Below are 22,808 nucleotides of genomic sequence, written 5' to 3' on the forward strand. Positions count from 1 at the left end.
ACGCTTCTGCTAAATGTATGAGGTTTAATTGCACAAGAACACACAGCCAGAAGGAGACCTGCGTATGAAGATGTGCTCTATATGTACATGTGGGTATGTATGTAATTTCCCTGCCCCATAGAGTTCAACCCTGTATTTGAATTTGAAGTGACGATCAGCACGATCAACTCGATCAGCTCATATGTGTGTAGTCTGGAATAAAGCAAAGGCGCATATTTTGAGATTACTACTGTTTTGCATTAAAAAGTTTTGAAATAAAATTGGATATAATAGGCGCACACACACACGCACAACCAAAAATGTTTCATAAAAGCCCACTAAAACACATACAACCCGTGATCATTGCTAAAGACTCGATCAGTAAATGTGAGATGCTAAGGTATTTGTAGGCAGATTGAAATACACATACTTACACACGTTAATTTGTATACATCACGTCTATAGTTTAACAAGTGTAATACTAGAGCTAATACAGAATACGAAGACCGAGAGTTTATTTTTAAAACTCGTACAAAATGTATATGAATTTGGCCGAAGTTAGTTGCATAAACAACAGCAATCATAGCAACAATAATAGCAATATTAGTGAGATACAGTTATAATAAATATCATACAATCCTGTAACAGATTTTCGAAAAACAAAGAAACTAAGTAATATTGATATTGAGTAAGGGAAGCTTAGGGTGCAGTACTCCGACGTAACAGAGACATAACTGCGACACTGTGAGCTAGAGCCCTATTTCCCTGAGTTGTAATGAAAACTAAACAATGCGCACGCCTTATATAATGTGGTTTGCTTTCCTGTTGAAAGCAAACGGTGTTGTCGTTATCAAGATCTTTTAACGTTAGTCATAAGAAGCTAACCTTTTTAACACTGTTCCATTGAACAGTTGAATATAGTAGGGTTTAGTCTGCATAGATAAAAATTGAACCTATTAAAATATCAAAGTCGAAGTTGGACCAGATTGACTCGAATCTCACTTCATAAGTGGAGTTCGAGCGGCTGGCCGATTAGCAGCAACGTATCATTCACTTTCCCCCAAAGCGCTTTGGCAAGTGTGTGAGGGTTTGGTTGCACCTCTGTAAGTAGATGTCTAACTGTGCGCTCAGCTCATCTGTGCTATCTAAATCGTGAATATGGTGGCCTCGAAATAAGTTAGTAATACGAAAAGTGAATAAGTTGAAGCGGTCAGGGAGCAGTACTCATCGTTTGAAAACTAGTTTGTTGGATTGAACATGGTTTGGTTGGGAAGGTAGTTTTACTACATAGAAGTTAAACCCTATTAACCCCGTGACATACGTTCTTTACTTTTACTTGATTTGTGTTTTTCTTTTCGAGTTTTCACGGATACTTGTCCACTATTCAACCGAAAAGGTCGAGTACCATGAGTGCCGCTCTATTGTGAGGGGTTGCTTGCTTTAGTCCGTGAGTATTTTTGACATGAACCCAGCCAACTAGAAACGCAGATACATACATACGCCGCCAGATTAATTTGAATAGCCTTCCTGATCAGTACTTCGCCCATCCTCGAAACTTATTTTGAAGAGGCTTGCGCGCAGCTTCACTGTCAAATCGCTGCTTATTCCATGAGGAACTTGGGGTCGCCAAAGCCTTCGCTGTTAAAGAAACAGGGATCGCCACAGCTAGGTGAGGTTGAAAATTGGGTTGGAGAAGCTGGCTACCCGTTAAAAGGGTTGCGCCACACAACCCCTTGAATCATTTGGTTTTAGTCACCTATTACGACAGACATACCGTTTCCGCTAATTACATTAGATACTGGTATTTCATGCTGAAAAATGTGTAACGAAAAGTAGGACGCTCAGCTGTTCTTTCGTGGAAAACAGAACGAACAATGAATAAGTAAAAGCTAAATGAGCTAGAAACTATTTTGTTTTGATTTGACCGCTGTCGATACTCTTTGAAACTAATCGATAGCAATTAAATATCAAGCGAGGACGAAAATGCAATAACAAAAAATACAAATACATAAGTGCAAGTTGGAGTGTGGGCGGAATTGAGACTTGGTGTGGAAAAACAACCACAGCCTAATGATAGTTCAAAGTGGTGCCAGGCGCGACAAGCCAACGGAAAATGGAAATTAAAGCAAAACAGAAATCGAAACTCAAACGACACAACCACAAGGATAAGCGACGCTAAGGCGAAGTATAAATCAACAAAACAAGTAAGTGGCTACAACCAGAGCTGTGGCTGGCAAACTGAGCTATGAATCGGCAAAGCGAAATTTACCAGCAAGCCAGTTAGGACAATGAAAAACATAACAGAGATAGGAAAATATGTATAAGGGAAGACGGTAAAAAGACAATTAGACATAGTAGGTAGAAGGGAGATATAAAGTAATGCATTCAGATTTCACAGGCAATAGTGGAAATTAAGGTGACACTGGAGAGGTGTATGCACGTTTGGTTCGATGTTCGTGTGCGTTATTGGGAAATGTCGATATATCAAAAAGGCGCGCGCAAAAGCAACTCGGAACATTCTGCTATTAGCTGCAGAAATGTCAAGTCAAAAGAATCTACATATTTGGCACTCGTTTCAAGGACTGCTATAAGCAATGTCATGAAGCAAGACTACGCGATACTTAGAATACCAATTTCACAAGATAAAATAATCTTCTTACAACGAGGTGGACTCACTATGAAGAAGGCTTTTCAAGTTATGAAAAAAAAATCTGTTGTTGGTGTTGTTGTTGTAGCGATAAGGTTACTCTCCGAAGGCTTTGGGGAGTGTTATCGATATGATGGTCCTCTGCCGGATACAGATCCGGTACGCTCCGGTAACACAGGACCATTAAGGCGCTAGCCCGAGCATCTCGGGAACGATTTATTGCCACATTAAACTTTCAGGCCATCCCTCCCTCCCCACCGCCCAAGTTCTATGAGGAGCTTGGGGTCGCCAGAGCCTCGTCTGTTAGTGAAACAGGATTCGCCACGGATAGGTGAGGTTGACGATGGGGTTTGGATAAGCTTTATATTGCGCTGGCAGCCTGAAGGGTTGCGTTACACAGCCCCTTGAATCTGGTATTTTAGTCGCCTCTTACGACAGGCATAACTACCGCGGGTATATTTTGACACCCTAACCCGCTGGGGAAAAAAATTCTCTGGACGTTCTATGGTTCTGGCCATTATGACTACGGATTTTATCGAAGGATTCTTAATAACGAACTCTACGCAGACATGACCATTACTCTTGGTACGTTAGTTGATAGCAGGAGAAAGGGTAAACCTCGGCTGAGTTAGGAGGGACGCCGCCGAAAGATTTAAACTCCCTTGGTGTTCCCAATCGACGGCTAAGCTACAATTAATATATAAATGAATATATTTTGCAGCTTATTGACTACAATTTGCCCGCTAACATTGAATGACAATCAATTGCTTTCAGTGTGCGCCGCGGTGAGTCCAAAGTCTCGCTTGTTGTTGGGATCCAAAAGGAGCTAATGTAGCCATAGCGAGCCATGAAAGCTACTGTGTCTCTAATTGGTGTAGATGTATAGAATTGTTCAAATATTTCTAAAATATACTTAAATTTTAGCAGCTTTTTATTAGTAGTAGTTTGTTTGTTATCTCGGGCTATTTTAAGGTATTTAATAGAAGCAGATATCTGAATAGCGTATAGCACAGAACACCACTCTATGTGGCACTGTTCAACAATGCTCAGATTGCCTAAAACGATTGCCAAGCACCAGCGTTTAATTAGTATCTACAATTGTTATAGTCGTCTTTACCCACTTTTGGAATAGGGCCATCAACCGGGCTACATGCGTGGAGGTAAAGGCATTGTTCGTATATGGACGATTCGATAACAGACACAGTCTCATCGCAGGCCTACCTCTATAATGGAAGCGGGGTTCGAAACATGGAACATTCTTTCATTCATATTATCAGCCCAAACCGCGGACATACATATAAAAGTAGCGAGGGCTTTTTTATACTAGAAATAGTGGTTTCTGATTACCTCAGTGTGTATTTAAATAAGGGCACACATACATACAGACGTACATATGTATATAGCATATATCAAATAGGCAAACTGATGTCATAAACGAGAAAAATAGAATAGGCCGAAAACTCAACAAATACAAGCTTGCTCAAGCGCAAGCATTTGCGACGAACGACCATCGTTGACAGGATATCGAGCGCTATAAATCCTCATTGAACCAGCACAAAAACAGCAATAATAGGTGAAAAACAAACGAGGAGTGGCCGAAGCTCTTGTAGTAGCATAAAATCGACAGAGCGTTTCAAAACGCGAACGTGTACAAGCCAGATATAAAATATGAGCAGGCTGAGAGTAATTGGAAAACCAGTAAAGTCGTCTAATGAGTCACACAAGACATGTTACAGGCAACGAACACATTGAAATTGGTTGAACTCAACTTGCTAGGAGGGAACACAGAGTATATTCATACCGCTTATCGTACGCAGTTAAAACAACAATTCATTGCATGGGGTGGTAACGGTGGTGGGTCTTATATAAAGCCGAGCTGTAACACTTCAGTAGGGGGTAGGGGTAGTGGATAAATTGACTGCCTGGCTGACGATTTTGGTGTGGCTGGTGTTGCTTATACAAACGTAATTAGTGAGTAATCTGTGCAGAGAGAGAGAGTTGGAAAAAAAAGCAAACTCATTTCATTGAAGGCAGACTTAAAAAGGGCGCATTGAGAGTATTGCCTTACCCTGTTGCACACATCCATACATACATATATAAATTATGACAGGCAGTCCAAGCTATTGAATCAGTAATAAAACCACAGTACCTGCGTTTTATGCGAAGTTTGTTTTGTACTGCACGTGCTGGTGTGTGCGTGTGCCCATGTCATAGAAGATATATAGCTTAAGGCAATAGCAACAACAACTACAGTCAAAACCAGCAACGACATTAGCATTAAACTAGAGAATTTGTTCAGGCAATCGATGTGAATTGTACAATATGGCGGTAATCCTGTCTCTAACAAGAAAAAGCTACAAATAATTGTGGCATATTTTTAGGGGTGTTAGACAAAAAGCACACATGTACATGTTTCTTTTTATAAATACGATTAAAATAAATAAATAATAATATTAATATATTACAAAGATAAAATTAATTAAGTTTAATTCAATAAATATAAGTATAAAAGAAAACAATTCAGATAGACCCCTAAACACAACTGCGTATTGTAGGGGTAATTTTACTGCAGGGTATAAACAAACCACTCAAACCGTGTTTTAAATGGTTTATAGCTCATTTCATACCGCAAAAATTCAATGTAACACCAATCATGGCTTGTAGGGTTAGCTCCACGAAGTGGGCCGAAGATAACAACAATTGTTGTATCCCTACCGAAGCAGCATTCAAATCACAACTTTCATCACAAAAATTCTTTGCATATTTTTAGGCGACATATTTATACAAAAACAAGCGTTAGTAACTAAAACCTAAATTTCACACTCACCTTCTACGACAATAATCGTCAGCCTCGTACTACACCTTTTTCGTGGTTTTAGAAGTTTAACAACTCAACGAGGACAGCTTGACGCATATGATTATGCTTCGTTTCCCCAAAAGCTGGCGATAAGCTCAACTTATGCTGGGCACATTCACACTCAATTTTTACCACAATTCGTTTTGGTTTCTTGATGATGAATTAGTTTAAATAAATACATTATATGCCTTATTGCTCCGCTAGCATTTTAATAGCTGCACACAAACACACACTCAAAATGCAGTTGTAAATTATCCCATCAGACTATGCCGCACCAAAATAACAAAACATTTAATTTGAACTGCACACAATGAGCACAACAACACAACTGCCTTTGATTTCATATAACTGCACACATATGCTTCCTGTAAGCAGCTGCTCCTCCGTAGATATTCGTGTACGCTTTTGAGTTGTGCCTGTCTGCCTGCTCGCTTCGTTATTTTTAGCTTAGGTTTTCTCTCCTGCGCTTAAAACGAATAAACTCGAACTGGGTTTTACTTTTAGCGGAGACGAGGCACAGTCAAATGTCGGTTACCAGCTTGCTTTATTCCTCGCTCAAAACTAGCCCACCACCCGTTTTCCACTAACGTTGTTGGTTTATTTATGTGAAAAATTTGGCTTTGCGCGATTTGTTTGGTTTTGATTTTTCACCCCTGAATAAAATTGAAATGTCAAATTCAAGGGCTGCTGTCAAAAATTTGTAACATCAAAATGTAGAGGGCGCAGAGGAGATTAATATACAGTTGCCGTTTTTCAGTGAGTTTTACAGCTCCGGCTCACGCTCAAATCTCACGTGAATGCTCTGGATCATTAAGAGACTTGAAAAGCAGATGTCGGGAAATTTTCGCACACGTGAACAGATAAATCCAGATAGAAGTCTGGTTCAATTTGTGAGCCAGATAATTTGTTAATTACTTCTTTTTAGGTTGCCAACGCGGCCTTTAATATACCTACTTTTTCAAAAATAGATGTCGCTGCTTACCCTTTCGCCGTATAAGTTAAATGAAAAACAGCGGCGACATCTGCCTATCACATTTCACGCGTGCGAAAATTTCACGACATCTGCTTCTCAAGTCTCTCAATGATCCAGAGCATTCCCGTGAGAATTGAGCGTGAGCCGGAGCTGTAAAATATCTATCCTGTATATATATCTATCCTCTTTGGTATAACTCAAGTGAGGCAGTCTCCTTGTAACGCTTTTTATACCATCAATTCACCACTAAACATTTATCGCGCCACCTGTCGCAGAATTTTGCTGTCTCTGTTTATAACCGCACTGCTTTATCCAGCGATTGACAGCTGTCAAATTACTTCTTTTCCGGTTTAATTCATCACCAAGAAGGTACGATTTTGTCGAAATGAAAACTAAAATTGCTCAACATCCAGTACAATTTGTTTAACTAGTGAAAAATATTAGTAAAAGACCAAAAAGCAAAGTGTGATTTTGTTCATTAAACAAGCATTTTCGCCAAATTCATTGCAGAAGTGTATTTAATTTGAGTTTGAAAATTATGCTCTCTAAACTTAGCTATAAACATACAAAATTGCTAATAAAAAATGTGTATTTGAAACTTTTGCAGAAATTAAACAACAATGGGACGATATTCGCGCGAGCCAGAGAACGCCACAAAATCGTGCAAGGCGCGCGGACCCAATCTACGTGTGCACTTCAAGGTGAGTAATATTTAGCTGAATCTAAATATTGTAAGAAGGTGGAAGAACACTACTCTGAATGATATCTGTAAGATTAGAAGCGAATGTTGGTATTGTTTACGTTTTTATTATATGCGACTATTTGCATCATAAATCAGTGCCTGAAAGAACCAACCTTTCTTGATACTTTTGCACAGATGCTAGAGAAAACATGCAATACCGAATAAGGATTGCGCCCAAGCATCAGCTGGGGAATTGTTATCAACTACAATTAACCATCTCGAACTTGTGCTACAATTCTAACGATTTGATGATATTACATAGAGCTTGAAAGCTACTCTATTCCTGTAATCAAATAAATTGCATAATAAGTTTTAAGAGCTGCTTATTATCAATTGTGCAGCTCTAATTAATTTATGCTTAAAGTAAATCTACCAAAAAAACAGTGATAAATATGCCAAAAACTGCTATTAATCACTACCTCTAAGTAAAGCTAAACTCTTAGTAAAGCTAAGAATGGCTGCATATTCTATAAGTGCACCGTTCACGACTCTGAATAATGTGTATATATGTATGTAGAATTTTTTGAAAGTAAATTTTTGGAGAGAATTAAACAGTTTCTTTTATAAAAGAAGAGAGGGGCTCCTCTAGCCAAGAAAAAAAGAATTGTACAAAAACTAGAAGCCTTTGGAAGATGAAAAATATAGTTTTGGCATAGCTTAAGCACATCAACATCAGCATCTTTAATCAGTGCGCAAAGAAAAATTTTTTGTTACCATTTTTGCAAAGATGCAAGAGAAAAAAATGTATGCCCTTTTGGGCTTCGACAGCATGCATCAGCTGGCGAATTGTAAATTCTCTGCAAATTGCCATCTAGAGCTTGTGTTACAATTAAACGACACTTACAGATTTTTCGCTATATGCACCTTAATTAAAAATCATTTTGTAGCATATATAATAGCGGCGCATTTGCATTATCTTGCGCTGCATAATAATTATGCTTAAAGTAAAATGGGTGGAAAAACAGTGGTAGATACGCTTGCAACTGCGTTTTATCACTACCTGTTCTATTGAACAACTGCAAAAACAAAATATACTGACAAATATGCCGAAAACGGCAGTTAATCACTAACCGTCCTGTTGAATATAAAACTCTTGATTATACATATTTAAACACAACAATATCAATATTAGCATCTTTAATCAGTGCGCAAGGAAAATTATTTTGTTGACATATTTGCAAAGATGCAAGAGAAAAAATGTATGGCCTTTTGGGCTGCGACAGAGCATCAGCTGGCGAATTGTAAATTCTCTGGAAATTGCCATCTAGAGCTTGTGTTACAATTAAACGACACTTACAGCTTTTTCGCTAATGTACCTCAGTTAAAAAATAATTTTGTAGCAAAATATGGTAAAAGTCTAGTTGAGGGCTCGACTGCTAATACGCTACCAAAAATATCGAAAGAGGTGTCAAACGACGCGTCTTGAATCAGTATTAATAATCCGAATGCGGAAAATAAAAATTTTAACTCGTTCAAAAGATATTAACGAAAAACCGAAAAATGACCCGCGGGTCCTTCTGAAACGGGGGCTGGAATCCATAGTATTTTAGCGCAGAACACCTTTCTGCATTGGCGACCTTCGGCCGCGCTTATAAAAATTACCCTGGGTGGGTCCAACACCAGTTTGGAGACCAAAACTATATCGGCGCAAAACACTTATGTTGACAATTTCATTTTTGTGGGTACAACAACATTACAACAAACACATGCAAATCGCCAACTACAACTGCAAATATCTCCGGACAGAGATACAATTTTCTTTTCCGCCTTCGGATTATTGTTGTCGAGGTCAAAACGCGTCTTTTGACACCTCTCGATATTTTTGGTAGCATATTAACAGTCGACCCCTCAACTAGACTTTTAACCAAAATATTAGCATCTTTAATCAGTGCGCAAAGAAAATTATTTTGTTGACATATTTGCAAAGATGCGAGAGAAAAAATGTATGGCCTTTTGGGCTGCGACAGAGCATCAGCTAGCGAATTGTAAATTTTCTGCAAATTGCCATCTAGAGCTTGTGTTACAATTAAACGACACTTACAGCTTTTTCCCTATATGTACCTTAATAAAAAATTAATTTTGTAGCATGACAAATAATAGCGGCGCATTTGCATTATCTTGCGCCGCATAATAATTGTGCTTAAGGTAAAATAGGTGGAAAAACAGTGGTAGATACGCTTCCAACGGCGTTTTATCACTACCTGTTCTATTGAACAACTTCAGAAACAAAATATACTGACAAATATGCCGAAAACGGCAGTTAATCACTAACCGTCCTGTTAAATATAAAACTCTTGATTATACATATTTAAACACAACAATATCAATATCAGCATCTTTAATCAGTGCGCAAGGAAAATTATCTTGTTGACATATTTGCAAAGATGCGAGAGAAAAAATGTATGGCCTTTGGAGCATCAGCTGGCGAATTGTAAATTCTCTGCAAATTGCCATCTAGAGCTTGTGTTACAATTAAACGACACTTACAGCTTTTTCCCTATATGTACCTTAATAAAAAATTAATTTTGTAGCATGACAAATAATAGCGGCGAATTTGCATTATCTTGCGCCGCATAATAATTGTGCTTAAAGTAAAATGGGTGGAAAAACAGTGGTAGATACGCTTGCAACTGCGTTTTATCACTACCTGTTCTATTGAACAACTTCAAAAACAAAATATACTGACAAATATGCCGAAAACGGCAGTTAATCACTAACCGTCCTGTTAAATATAAAACTCTTGATTATACATATTTAAACACAACAATATCAATATCAGCATCTTTAATCAGTGCGCAAGGAAAATTATCTTGTTGACATATTTGCAAAGATGCGAGAGAAAAAATGTATGGCCTTTTGAGCATCAGCTGGCGAATTGTAAATTCTCTGCAAATTGCCATCTAGAGCTTGTGTTACAATTAAACGACACTTACAGCTTTTTCGCTAATGTACCTCAGTTAAAAAATAATTTTGTAGCAAAATATGGTAAAAATCTAGTTGAGGGTTCGACTGCTAATACGCTACCAAAAATATCGAAAGAGGTGTCAAACGACGCGTCTTGAATCAGTATTAATAATCCGAAGGCGGAAAATAAAAATTTTAACTCGTTCAAAAGATATTAACGAAAAACCGAAAAATGACCCGCGGGTCCTTCTCAAACGGAGGCTGGAATCCATAGTATTTTAGCGCAGAACACCTTTCTGCATTGGCGACCTTCGGCCGCGCTTATAAAAATTACCCTGGGTGGGTCCAACACCAGTTTGGAGACCAAAACTATATCGGCGCAAAACACTTATGTTGACAATTTCATTTCTGTGGGTACAACAACATTACAACAAACACATGCAAATCGCCAACTCAACTGCAAATATCTCCGGACAGAGATACAATTTTTCTTTTCCGCCTTCGGATTATTGTTGTCGAGGTCAAAACGCGTCTTTTGACACCTCTCGATATTTTTGGTAGCATATTAACAGTCGACCCCTCAACTAGACTTTTAACCAAAATATTAGCATCTTTAATCAGTGCGCAAAGAAAATTATTTTGTTGACATATTTGCAAAGATGCGAGAGAAAAAATGTATGGCCTTTTGGGCTGCGACAGAGCATCAGCTAGCGAATTGTAAATTTTCTGCAAATTGCCATCTAGAGCTTGTGTTACAATTAAACGACACTTACAGCTTTTTCCCTATATGTACCTTAATAAAAAATTAATTTTGTAGCATGACAAATAATAGCGGCGCATTTGCATTATCTTGCGCCGCATAATAATTGTGCTTAAGGTAAAATAGGTGGAAAAACAGTGGTAGATACGCTTCCAACGGCGTTTTATCACTACCTGTTCTATTGAACAACTTCAGAAACAAAATATACTGACAAATATGCCGAAAACGGCAGTTAATCACTAACCGTCCTGTTGAATATAAAACTCTTGATTATACATATTTAAACAACAATATCAATATTAGCATCTTTAATCAGTGCGCAAGGAAAATTATTTTGTTGACATATTTGCAAAGATGCGAGAGAAAAAATGTATGGCCTTTTGGGCTGCGACAGAGCATCAGCTGGCGAATTGTAAATTCTCTGCGAATTGCCATCTAGAGCTTGTGTTACAATTAAACGACACTTACAGCTTTTTCGCTAATGTACCTCAGTTAAAAAATAATTTTGTAGCAAAATATGGTAAAAGTCTAGTTGAGGGTTCGACTGCTAATACGCTACCAAAAATATCGAAAGAGGTGTCAAACGACGCGTCTTGAATCAGTATTAATAATCCGAAGGCGGAAAATAAAAATTTTACCTCGTTCAAAAGATATTAACGAAAAACCGAAAAATGACCCGCGGTCCTTCTGAAAGGGGAGATGGAATCCATAGTATTTTAGCGCAGAACACCTTTCTGCATTGGCGACCTTCGGCCGCGCTTATAAAAATTACCCTGGGTGGGTCCAACACCAGTTTGGAGACCAAAACTATATCGGCGCAAAGCACTTATGTTGACAATTTCATTTTTGTGGGTACAACAACATTACAACAAACACATGCAAATCGCCAACTACAACTGCAAATATCTCCGGACAGAGATACAATTTTTCTTTTCCGCCTTCGGATTATTGTTGTCGAGGTCAAAACGCGTCTTGACACCTCTCGATATTTTTGGTAGCATATTAACAGTCGACCCCTCAACTAGACTTTTAACCAAAATATTAGCATCTTTAATCAGTGAGCAAAGAAAATTATTTTGTTGACATATTTGCAAAGATGCGAGAGAAAAAATGTATGGCCTTTTGGGCTGCGACAGAGCATCAGCTAGCGAATTGTAAATTTTCTGCAAATTGCCATCTAGAGCTTGCGTTACAATTAAACGACACTTACAGCTTTTTCGCTATATGTACCTTAATAAAAAATCATTTTGTAGCATGACAAATAATAGCGGCGCATTTGCATTATCTTGCGCCGCATAATAATTGTGCTTAAGGTAAAATGGGTGGAAAAACAGTGGTAGATACGCTTGCAACGGCGTTTTATCACTACCTGTTCTATTGAACAACTTCAAAAACAAAATATACTGACAAATATGCCGAAAACGGCAGTTAATCACTAACCGTCCTGTTGAATATAAAACTCTTGATTATACATATTTAAACAACAATATCAATATTAGCATCTTTAATCAGTGCGCAAGGAAAATTATTTTGTTGACATATTTGCAAAGATGCGAGAAAAAAAATGTATGGCCTTTTGGGCTGCGACAGGGCATCAGCTGGCGAATTGTAAATTCTCTGCAAATTGCCATCTAGAGCTTGTGTTACAATTAAACGACACTTACAGCTTTTTCGCTAATGTACCTCAGTTAAAAAATAATTTTGTAGCAAAATATGGTAAAAGTCTAGTTGAGGGTTCGACTGCTAATACGCTACCAAAAATATCGAAAGAGGTGTCAAACGACGCGTCTTGAATCAGTATTAATAATCCGAAGGCGGAAAATAAAAATTTTAACTCGTTCAAAAGATATTACCGAAAAACCGAAAAATGACCCGCGGGTCCTTCTGAAAGGGGGGATGGACTCCATAGTATTTTAGCGCAGAACACCTTTCTGCATTGGTGACCTTCGGCCGCGCTTATAAAAAATTACCCTGGGTGGGTCCAACACCAGTTTGGAGACCAAAACTATATCGGCGCAAAACACTTATGTTGACAATTTCTTTTTTGTGGGTACGACAACGTTACAAACACCACATGCAAATCGCCAACTTCAACTGCAAATATCTCCGGACAGAGATAAAAATTTTATTTTCCGCCTTCGGATTATTGTTGTCGAGGTCAAAACACGTCTTTTGCCACCTCTCGATATTTTTGGTAGCATATTAATAGTCGACCCCTCAACTAGACTTTTAACCAAAATATTAGCATCTTTAATCAGTGCGCAAAGAAAATTATTTTGTTGACATATTTGCAAAGATGCGAGAGAAAAAATGTATGGCCTTTTGGGCTGCGACAGAGCATCAGCTGGCGAATTGTAAATTTTCTGCAAATTGCCATCTAGAGCTTGCGTTACAATTAAACGACACTTACAGCTTTTTCGCTATATGTACCTTAATAAAAAATCATTTTGTAGCATGACAAATAATAGCGGCGCATTTGCATTATCTTGCGCCGCATAATAATTGTGCTTAAAGTAAAATGGATGAAAAAACAGTGGTAGACACGCTAGCAACAGCGTTTTATCACTACCTGTTCCATTGAGCAACAAAATAATTCAAGTAATTTTTGTAACGAAATTCACGATGCCAATTCACGTTGTTTGAAGTGATAAAATGAAAACGAATTTTCATACATATGAGTTCTATTTATCACTTCACAGAACGTGTACAGTTCACAGAACCAGTACAGCAATTCTATAACCAAGAAATTTGTTGCTCTTTCAAGCACGTAATTTCTGAAAGAAATGATAAGATCAATCTATTGTCGCTGTTTGCTGACAACTATACAACCCTGAACATGTAACTCCTCCTAAAATGTATATTGAAAATTGCTTCACTTTCAAATTTGTAACATAATTAAAACAATTTTTTCATTCTTTACAGAACACCCATGAAACTGCTCAGGCTATCAAACGCATGCCTCTGCGTCGTGCACAACGCTACTTGAAATCCGTCATCGAACAGAAAGAATGTGTACCATTCCGTCGTTTCAACGGTGGTGTTGGTCGTTGCGCACAAGCCAAGCAATGGAAGACCACACAAGGTCGCTGGCCCAAAAAATCTGCAGAATTTTTATTGCAGCTCCTGCGTAATGCTGAAGCTAATGCTGATTGCAAAGGTCTCGATGTCGATCGTTTGGTTATCGATCATATTCAAGTAAATCGCGCGCAATGTCTACGTCGTCGTACATATCGTGCTCATGGTCGTATCAACCCTTATATGTCATCGCCGTGTCACGTTGAGGTGATACTCACCGAAAAGGAAGCGATCGTTACAAAGGCGTCCGAAAATGAGCCAGCCAAGAAGAAATTGTCGAAAAAGAAGATGCAAAGACAGAAGGAGAAGATGATGCGTTCCGAATAAATGTAAATCTAGATGAATAAGTAAAGTGTTTACGTTGGAGGGAGCAGCAGTTGATTTGATTTATTTCAACTAAACATGATAAAAACTGCACTGCACTGCACTGTTTATATTCAAGAATTTTGTTCCATAAATCAATTTAATGCTGTGTTTTTAAAATAAGCTATTTTATTTAATTCAGCAAAATGCTTGCGTTGTTTATTAAGTTTTGATGTTATTTTTGTTGATAAGGAACATAATGCATATCAATGAGATCAAACAGCAGATAAAACTCAAGGGATTTTAAAAACATTGCATACTTCCAAGCGGCATAAATATGCGCTTACGGCAACAATTAAATTTAACGGTACATACATATTTCTTAACGCTGAAATTGTAAGCATAATAAAGTACATCACCTACAGCCGTTAAATTGTATTGTATCAGCAATTTGTTGCTCTTACTAGTGTAATTTCAGTTTATATAACTGTATCGATAAAAAAGGAAAAATGTGGTAAAGATAGAGAGCAATGGCAAGCTGAATGACCCCGTAGTTGTGTGCATATGTATGTATGTATATGTTTTGGAGGTAAACATCATTTGCGACAAACGCCCAGTAATTAATTTCACTAGACTTTGCTTTATTTACCCTCACTAGGGTAGGCACCTTGTCGTTGGTGTGAGGGCTTAGTGTTGTTGTTGTAGCAATGCTCGCCCCACCTAATAGCCGCGACCGATCACAAATTGTCATCAATATCCTCTAACGGGAGTCCAAGGAAACTTGCCGTTTCAACAGGGGTGGACCATAAGGAAAGGGGTGTTAGAGGCGTTGGTTCCACATTACAATTAAAGAGATGGTTGGTGTCATGTGGGGACGCATTGCAAGCAGGGCATACATTTTGTATGTCGGGGTTGATTCTGGATAGGTAAGAGTTTAACCTGTTACAGTATCCAGAACGAAGTTGAGCAAGAGTGACACGCGTTTCCCTGGGGAGTATGCGTTCCTCTTCTGCGAGTTCTGGATATTTTTCTTCAAGTACTGGATTCACCGGGCAATTCCCGACATAAAGGTCCGACGCCTGTCTATGGAGTTCACCAAGGACCTGCTTGTGTTTTTCCGCTTCATACGGCTGGGTTCTCAGGTGCCGTATTTCCTCAAAATGCTTACGGAGATGACTCCTTAGGCCCCTAGGCGGTGCTGTTTCGTCAATCAGATGTCTGTTGGGATGCCCAGGTTTCTGGGTATTCAACAGAAACTGTTTGGTCAGCATCTCATTTCTCTCCCTGATGGGGAGTATTCTCGCCTCATTATGCAGATGGTGTTCTGGGGACATAAGAAGACAGCCCGTGGCGATTCTGAGAGCAGTATTTTGGCAGGCCTGTAGTTTCTTCCAGTGGGTGGTTTTTAGGCTTGGCGACCATATGGGTGACGCGTAGCACGTAATCGGCTGGCTAATTGCTTTGTATGTGGTCAAGAGCGTTTCTTTATCTTTTCCCCAGGTACTGCCAGCAAGGGATTTGAGGATTTTATTACGGCTCTGAATTCTTGGAACAATTGCGGTTGCGTGCGCACCAAAATGTAGATCCTGATCAAACGTCACACCCAAGATTTTGGGGTGTAGGACAGTCGGTAGCGTAGTGCCATCGACGTGGATGTTCAATATGGTCGACATTTGGGGCGTCCATGTTGTAAATAAGGTCGCGGAAGATTTAGTCGGTGACAATGACAGGTTTCGCGAGGCGAAAAAACTGGAGAGATCAGGGAGATATCCGTTTATTTTATTGCATAGCTCATCGATCTTTGGGCCTGGGCCTGTGGCCATTATTGTGCAGTCATCGGCGTAGGAAACGATTGTGACTCCTTCCGGTGGTGAAGGTAGCTTAGATATGTAGAAATTAAACAAAAGCGGGGATAGGACACCACCCTGTGGCACCCCTTGTTTAATTCTCCTTTGTTTTGATGTTTCGTTTCTGAATTGCACCGATGCCTGCCGACCACCCAGATAATTTGCGGTCCACCTTTTAAGACATGGGGGAAGGGTAGACCCTTCCAGGTCTTCCAGTAACGAGCCATGGTTGACCGTATCAAAAGCTTTTGATAGGCTAACGCTACGAGTACTGTTCTATGGTGGGGATATTGATTCAAACCGCAATTTATCTGGGTGCTAATGACATTTAGCGCGGAGCTAGTGCTATGGAGTTTTCTGAAGCCATGCTGATGAGGGGCTAGCTGCAAATGTGCTTGGAAATGAGGGAGCGAAATGGCTTCAAGCGTCTTTGCCACTGGCGATAGGAGAGATATCGGACGATATGACTCACCTACGTTAGCTGGTTTCCCAGGCTTTAGTAGCGGGACCACCTTGGCCATTTTCCATTTCTCGGGTATGACAAAGGTGGAAAGAGACAGATTGAAGACATGCGCTAAATATTTGAAACCCTCTTTCCCTAGGTTTTTAAGCATCGGCATGGCTATGCCGTCTGGGCCCACTGCTTTGGATGGTTTAGCGCGACCAATGGCGTCCTCAACCTCTCTAGCGGTGATGGTAATTGGTGACGCGCTGAGTTTGTGTTTATGTGCACGTCTATTGGCTCTCCGTCTATCTTTGTCGACCGTAGGATGCATTATATATTGTCGGCAGAAAGCGCTCGCGCATTTTTTCGCATCCGACATCACCTTATCGCCAAAGGCGATGGAAACTTTGTCTTTGTGCTTAGTCGGATTCGATAGGGACTTTACGGTGGACCAAAGTTTACCTACACCGGTAGAGAGGTTACAACCTCTTAGGTGCTCTTCCCATTTCGCCCGCTTGTGTTCGTCCACAAGCAATCTGATGCGTTGGTTTATATCCCTTATTTGGGGGTCGCCTGGATCAAGCTGTCTTATAAGGTCGCATTCCCTCGCTAAGCTCGCGGCCTCCGCCGGGAAGTGGGGCCGGATTTCGGGAATTCTCCCGGCGGGAATGAAATGTGCCGAGGCGGATTCAATGACCTTACGGAAGGCACGCTCCCCTTGGCGGGCATCAGTCGGGATAGGGAGGGCAGCAAAGCTGCTGTCTGTTGCAGATTTATATTCTTCCCACTTTCCTTTTTTGAAGTTTATGAAAGTGCGTTTTTCGGTGACGATGAAGTCGGCGGTACGCTCGAACGAAATAAGTATGGGCAGGTGGTCGGATGCCAATGTTACCATCGGCTGCCAGTTGACGCAGTTTACGAGTTCTGCGCTCACGATTGAGATATCTGGCGAGCTATGACAGCTTCCTACCATACGTGTGGGGGCGTCTCCGTTAATTGTGCAGAACGTCGTTTCGTCTATTTGATCCGCCAACATCTCACCCCTACTGTCCGCCCGCAAGTTTGAATGCCATAGGTCGTGATGGGCATTGAAATCGCCTAAGTTAATGCGATTGTTGCCAGTGAGTAAGGCCTCGATATTAGGGCGGTATCCACTGGGGCAACAGGTGACAGGAGGGATGTAGATGTTGATGATTTCTAGATTTGCATCGCCTGACGGGACAGATAGGCCTTGACGTTCTAAGACATTGTCACTGCGGTCGATGCCAGGATCAAATATATGATATTGCACAGAGTGGTGTATAATAAACGCGAGGCCGCCTCCATTTCCGCTCTCGCGGTCTTTCCTGTGGACATTATAACCAGAGCAGGTCTGCAATGCAGATCTTGCTGTGAGTTTAGTCTCTTGAATCGCAGCAATGCGGATGTTGTGCCGCTTCATGAAATCGACTATCTCCGTAATCTTCCCAGTTAGTCCATTACAGTTGAACTGCAGAATTCTGAAGTGCATGAGGGGTGACGCCGCCACTCTAGGGGTAAGTGAGGGGTGACTACGCCTAGGTTGTGGAAGGCCAGGACGCAATTGCTGTTGTGGCCTTGGGACTGGGCGCCCTTGGGCAAGCATTGGGGTATCCGGATGATTTGGGTTTGCGACCTGGCAACATGGCGCGATGAAACCCGTCGAGGGGTTGCCGTCGCGGAGACCAGAACATCTAGGAAAGTGGCACCACCCAAGGCAGGAGCTGCATTGAGCGGATGTCGCAAACCTATATATTCTGTGCTGGCAGACGGTGCAAACGGAGGCAGGGACTAAGAGTCTGTTTCCCTGACCTGCACTATTGCTGCCAGAAAAGAGGGGAGGAGAAGAAGACGGGGGCAGGGGCTGATGCTCAGCATTGCTACCAGCTCTACTACGAAGGTAGTAGTTATGAGTGGTATCAGCTGTTTGAGTTGTTGGCGCCGTGGGGCGCGAGCAGCAGCGGGTACTTGTTGTGGCTTGCTGAGCAGCGAAGCTGTTGGAAGGTAGTGGGGATACGCTTAGGCGTAGACTACGGGACGCCCTTGGGCGTGAGCAGCAAGGAGCCACAAAAGATTTATAAAAGTTACGTGGACGTCGGGTTTTGGGATCAAGCCCAGAACAACCTGTCCGATGCAACCATCCCTTGCACGAGACACACTGAACAGAGTATGACCGTCCTAAAAAGATTCTTTTCTGGCAAATGCAGCAAAACCATTTCTCAGGACCGGGGTGAGGAGACGGACCCGGATTGGGTTCGATACCTTCCCGGAGTAAGAGAATATGTAGCAGTCCTGCTGCAAGGAGCTGCTGGGAGGATGACAATTTGTGGGAGGGACGAAACAAATTAAATGGGGTCACACTGAAATGACAGTCCTTGGTCGGGAAAAATCCCGAGTCGCTCCGGTACATAGAACCGACTGCCTTGGGAGGCGTGTGAGGGCTTAGTCGAACTCCATAGCGCCCGACTATGAGGCGGACCTGTTTAGGACTGACATCTACGCCATTTCGCCTCATAGGAGGGCGGCGGGATGTCGGTGACCAAGAACTGCCAACCCCCTAATCCAGGGTGTTATGCGGACCGTGCCTATTGGACGATTTTCAGCCAGGGGATAAATTCGGCTGTATTCGAACGGAGCCTTCCTGATACCGGGCCACCTCGGGAAGTATTTATGGCCTTACCACAATAAGGGGCGCTGCTGTGGCGGACGGTTCTTTCCCCGTATATAATACTGGACCGCTGAGCCCGCCTTTCGGGCAAGGTATGACCAAGATGAACGACTCATTACCTGATTGTAATAAGGACGATGTAAAGAGGAGGACTGAGTCGCAATCCAAGGACGACAAATACGAATTAAGCGATGCGTCGGACTCAGGGAGCGAGAGTAGTGCTGATTCAATGAATTCCGTGTTGGAGAAGCACACAAATGAAAACGGAGTAGAAGAGTGCAGAAGGGTACGGAGCAGAGGAAGTAAAAGAGCTCTCTCGCAATACCATGCAGCACTAAGAATTGTACAACGCTTGGGAGCAGTGGCCGACCCAACAGAAGTGGAGATCGAGCGCTTGGAATGGGCCCATGAAGCGGTAGAAGTAGGTCGAAGGCAGTTCAAAAGGCTTGCTGCGAGAAACCCTCGGTTCTGCAACCGGTAAGAGGAGGAAGAAGAGTCGAATGGCAGAATGAAGAGGCAACGTTCGGCGGAAGGCGACAAGCCTGCTTGCAAGCGGCAGAAAGGACCCAGTCCTAAAGCCGCGAGGCAGGGCAGTCGCATAGACAAGACAAGTAGGCCCAAAACTGTAAGACAGATGGGCTCCAATAGCGAGGTAGCAACTACCTCGAAAGCTGCGGGTCAGAGGGAAGTTCCAACTACGGAAGTAGGAGATAAGCCAAAGGAAGATAACGCTAAGGCTCCGGCTTTCTCGGGGGCGCTAAAGGGAGTTAACGCTAAGACTCCGGCTTTCTCGGAGGTGCCAAAGGGAGATAACACTAAGACTCCTGCTTTTCCCGAGAAGATGAGTGATGTGGCAAAGCAGTCACTGACTGTGGCGCTGGTTGATCGTAGCAGTCCTTTCGGACAAATGACTACTGAAAGGTGGAGATCTGTGGAAAGGGAGATTATTAGCCTTAATGCTTAAGATGATGCGGGAACAACCAAGTAAGCTCCTTCCAACCTTTGATTCGGGGGGATGGTATAATGGTGTGAAGATGATAGCGTGCGACAACATCGCGAGCTTGCGGTGGCTGGAGGAAGTGGTTCCAAACCTCCAAAGGCAAGGCACGAACGCGCGGTTTGAGGTGGTGGATAAAGCGCAAATCCCCACGGTACCAAAAGTTAAGGTATGGATACCATGCGTGATGAAGTCGGAAGATACACTGCGACTTCTGCAGAATCAGAATCCGAACATACCGACACAGGATTGGAAGGTACTTACTGTATCTCGGCCTACCGAGGATGGTCAGTTCTACATCTTCCAAATAAACAAGCAGGCGGAGGATATTTTGTACACGCAGCTTGGCAAAATGTCCTTTGGCACTGGCAAAATTTGCATGCGACTCAGGAAAAGAAGTTCCGAGGATAAAAACCCTCACACGTTAGAGGTGGGCGAAGTCGAAAAAGACCTCAAAAGCCTAGGGGAAAAAAGACAGGTGGAGGTCCCCTACGTCACCACGAACGTGCTAGAAGAGGACCAACCGCTAAATGGTGCTGTGACTCGCACAGAGGAACACCCGGCAAAACAGTCACGAGAGGCTGAAGGGGGCCTCGAATACTCTAAACCAAAAGGGCAAGGGGAGGACGACGACGTCAAGACGAAGGTGCTGGAGGGGGACAAACAGCCCAATGGTGCTGCGAGTCCTACAGATAAACTTCCAACACAGTAAAGTGGCGTCGAGCGAACTCCTAACCCTTGAGGAGGGTTCATTTGACGTGGCGCTGATCCAGGAGCCGTGGCTCTCATCGGGTGGAAAGCTTTCTGGACTTAGCGCGCGCGGATTTGGCGTTTACTACGCGCAAACCGAAGGACGGGTGCCCGTTGAGCAAAAGAATAAGCGGGCATTTATCCTGGCGTCCTGCTACATGGCCCATGCTGCGGAGGTTCCACCGATGGTGTGCAAAAGGCTAGTACAGGAGGAAGGGTGCAAAGGGCGGTTGGTCATAGGCGCAGATGTAAATGCGCACCACAATGCGTGGGGAGGAGTAGATACGAACGAGAGAGGCGAATCTATTTTGTTACATCCTGCAAACCAATTTGCAGATAGCCAACAGGGGAAATGTCCCTACATACATTGGTCCAACATCCAGCAATGTTCTGGATATTAAATTGAGCTCCGAGCGTGATATATCAAGGTATGATTGGATGGTTCTTGATAGACCATCCTTCTCCGACCATGCGTATATCAGCTTCAGCATCCCCCTAAAGAGGGTAGAGAAGGGAGGAACCTTTAGAAACCCTATGTCAACGAACTGGAATAAATTCCAGAAACATGTAGAAACAAAACTGGGACAACCCAAAGAGGTTGCTAATGTAGAGGAACTGGAGGAGTCGAATGAATTCTTAACAAGGACGCTTATGACTGCGTATAACAAAGCTTTCCCTCTAAGAAGATTCAGAGGAAAAGCAAAGCCGCCAGGTGGAGCAATGAGCTGAGTCTTCTAAGAAGACAGGTAAAAGAAATGTTGAAGCTCGCAAAGACCGCGGAAAGCGAAGCGTGTCAGGACGAGTACAGGGATCTACTGAGGATCTACCAGCGTGAAATTACCAGGGCGAAGAGAAACTCATGGAAAAGTTTCTGTACGGACATAGAGTGCTCCAGCGAAACAGCACGGTTGAAAAAAGTCCTAGCAAAGGGAAACATAGTCCAGGAACTAATAAAGAAAGAGAACGGGGAATGGTCACGTAATAGTGAGGAATCCCTTGAGGTGCTTCTCGATACACATTTCCAATCGCGAGACGGTTTAGAAGAGCCAGCAGACATCACTCACACTTCGATCACGGAGCTAGTAGTGCCGGGCTTGGTGAACGCTACCAAGATCGAGTGGGCAGTGAAGACGTTTTCTAAGTTTAAATCGCCGGGCCCAGATGGTATATTCCCGGCCATGCTAGAAGTCTCAAGTAGGGCGGTCGTAGAATGGCTTAAAATAATATTCGATGGGTGCATAAGACTTGAATCATGTACCACACTCTTGGAGAACTGCTCGTGTAGCTTTTCTACCAAGGGCGGGGAAGATCGGTCACGTGTATCTCAAAGACTATAGACCCATTAGCTTAACATCATTTCTGCTCAAAACCTTTGAGAGGCTGATAGATGTGTACATAAAGTCCAACGTGGATGAAAAGCTGCTCTCCACAACACAGCATGCGTGCACCAAAAGCAAGTCGGTAGACACCGAATTGCATAGGGTGGTAATAAGCATAGAGAAATCTCTGGATATTAAGGAGTATGCTCTAGGAGTCTTCTTGGACATTGCCGGGACTTTCAATAATGTTGCAAAATGGGCGATTATGGATGGTCTTAATTACATTAAAGTACATCCTGCCTTAATCAGATGGATCGGCTGCATGTTAAATCGCAGAAAGATTACATCACAATGGGGATTGTACGAGGCCACGAAATCAGTGGACAGGGGCACGCCGCAGGGAGGAGTGCTATCACCTCTGCTGTGGACGCTGGTCATCAACCAACTGCTCAGGCAATTCAATGAGGGACCCGTAAAACTTACGGCTTACGCAGATGACGTTGCAATTGTCATAAGTGGAAAGT

At 42.1% G+C, this 22,808-nt stretch overlaps 2 protein-coding genes across 4 annotated transcripts in view; one reads left to right on the forward strand and one right to left on the reverse strand.

Moving 5' to 3' along the window:
* LOC137248891 (hybrid signal transduction histidine kinase M) overlaps positions 1 to 22,808 on the reverse strand; it is an 82,303-nt gene that overhangs the window by 36,637 nt on the left and 22,858 nt on the right. For 2 of the 3 annotated variants that reach the window (XM_067779867.1, XM_067779866.1), the window contains exon 1: positions 5,454 to 6,126. The exons of the other annotated variant lie outside the window; for it this stretch is intronic. The gene's annotated coding sequence lies outside the window, so the exon portion shown is untranslated. Of the gene's footprint in view, positions 1 to 5,453; positions 6,127 to 22,808 lie in introns of those variants that run through there. 3 annotated transcript variants of the gene reach the window in all.
* RpL17 (ribosomal protein L17) lies at positions 6,775 to 14,447 on the forward strand. The gene is made up of 3 exons (XM_067779857.1): positions 6,775 to 6,825; positions 7,064 to 7,157; positions 13,785 to 14,447. Exons 2-3 carry the CDS (start codon positions 7,077 to 7,079, stop codon positions 14,262 to 14,264), a joined length of 561 nt encoding a protein of 186 aa, XP_067635958.1. The 5' UTR covers positions 6,775 to 6,825; positions 7,064 to 7,076; the 3' UTR covers positions 14,265 to 14,447.

Source organism: Eurosta solidaginis, chromosome 4 (assembly GCF_040869045.1).
Source record: "Eurosta solidaginis isolate ZX-2024a chromosome 4, ASM4086904v1, whole genome shotgun sequence".
Lineage (NCBI taxonomy): Eukaryota > Metazoa > Arthropoda > Insecta > Diptera > Tephritidae > Eurosta > Eurosta solidaginis.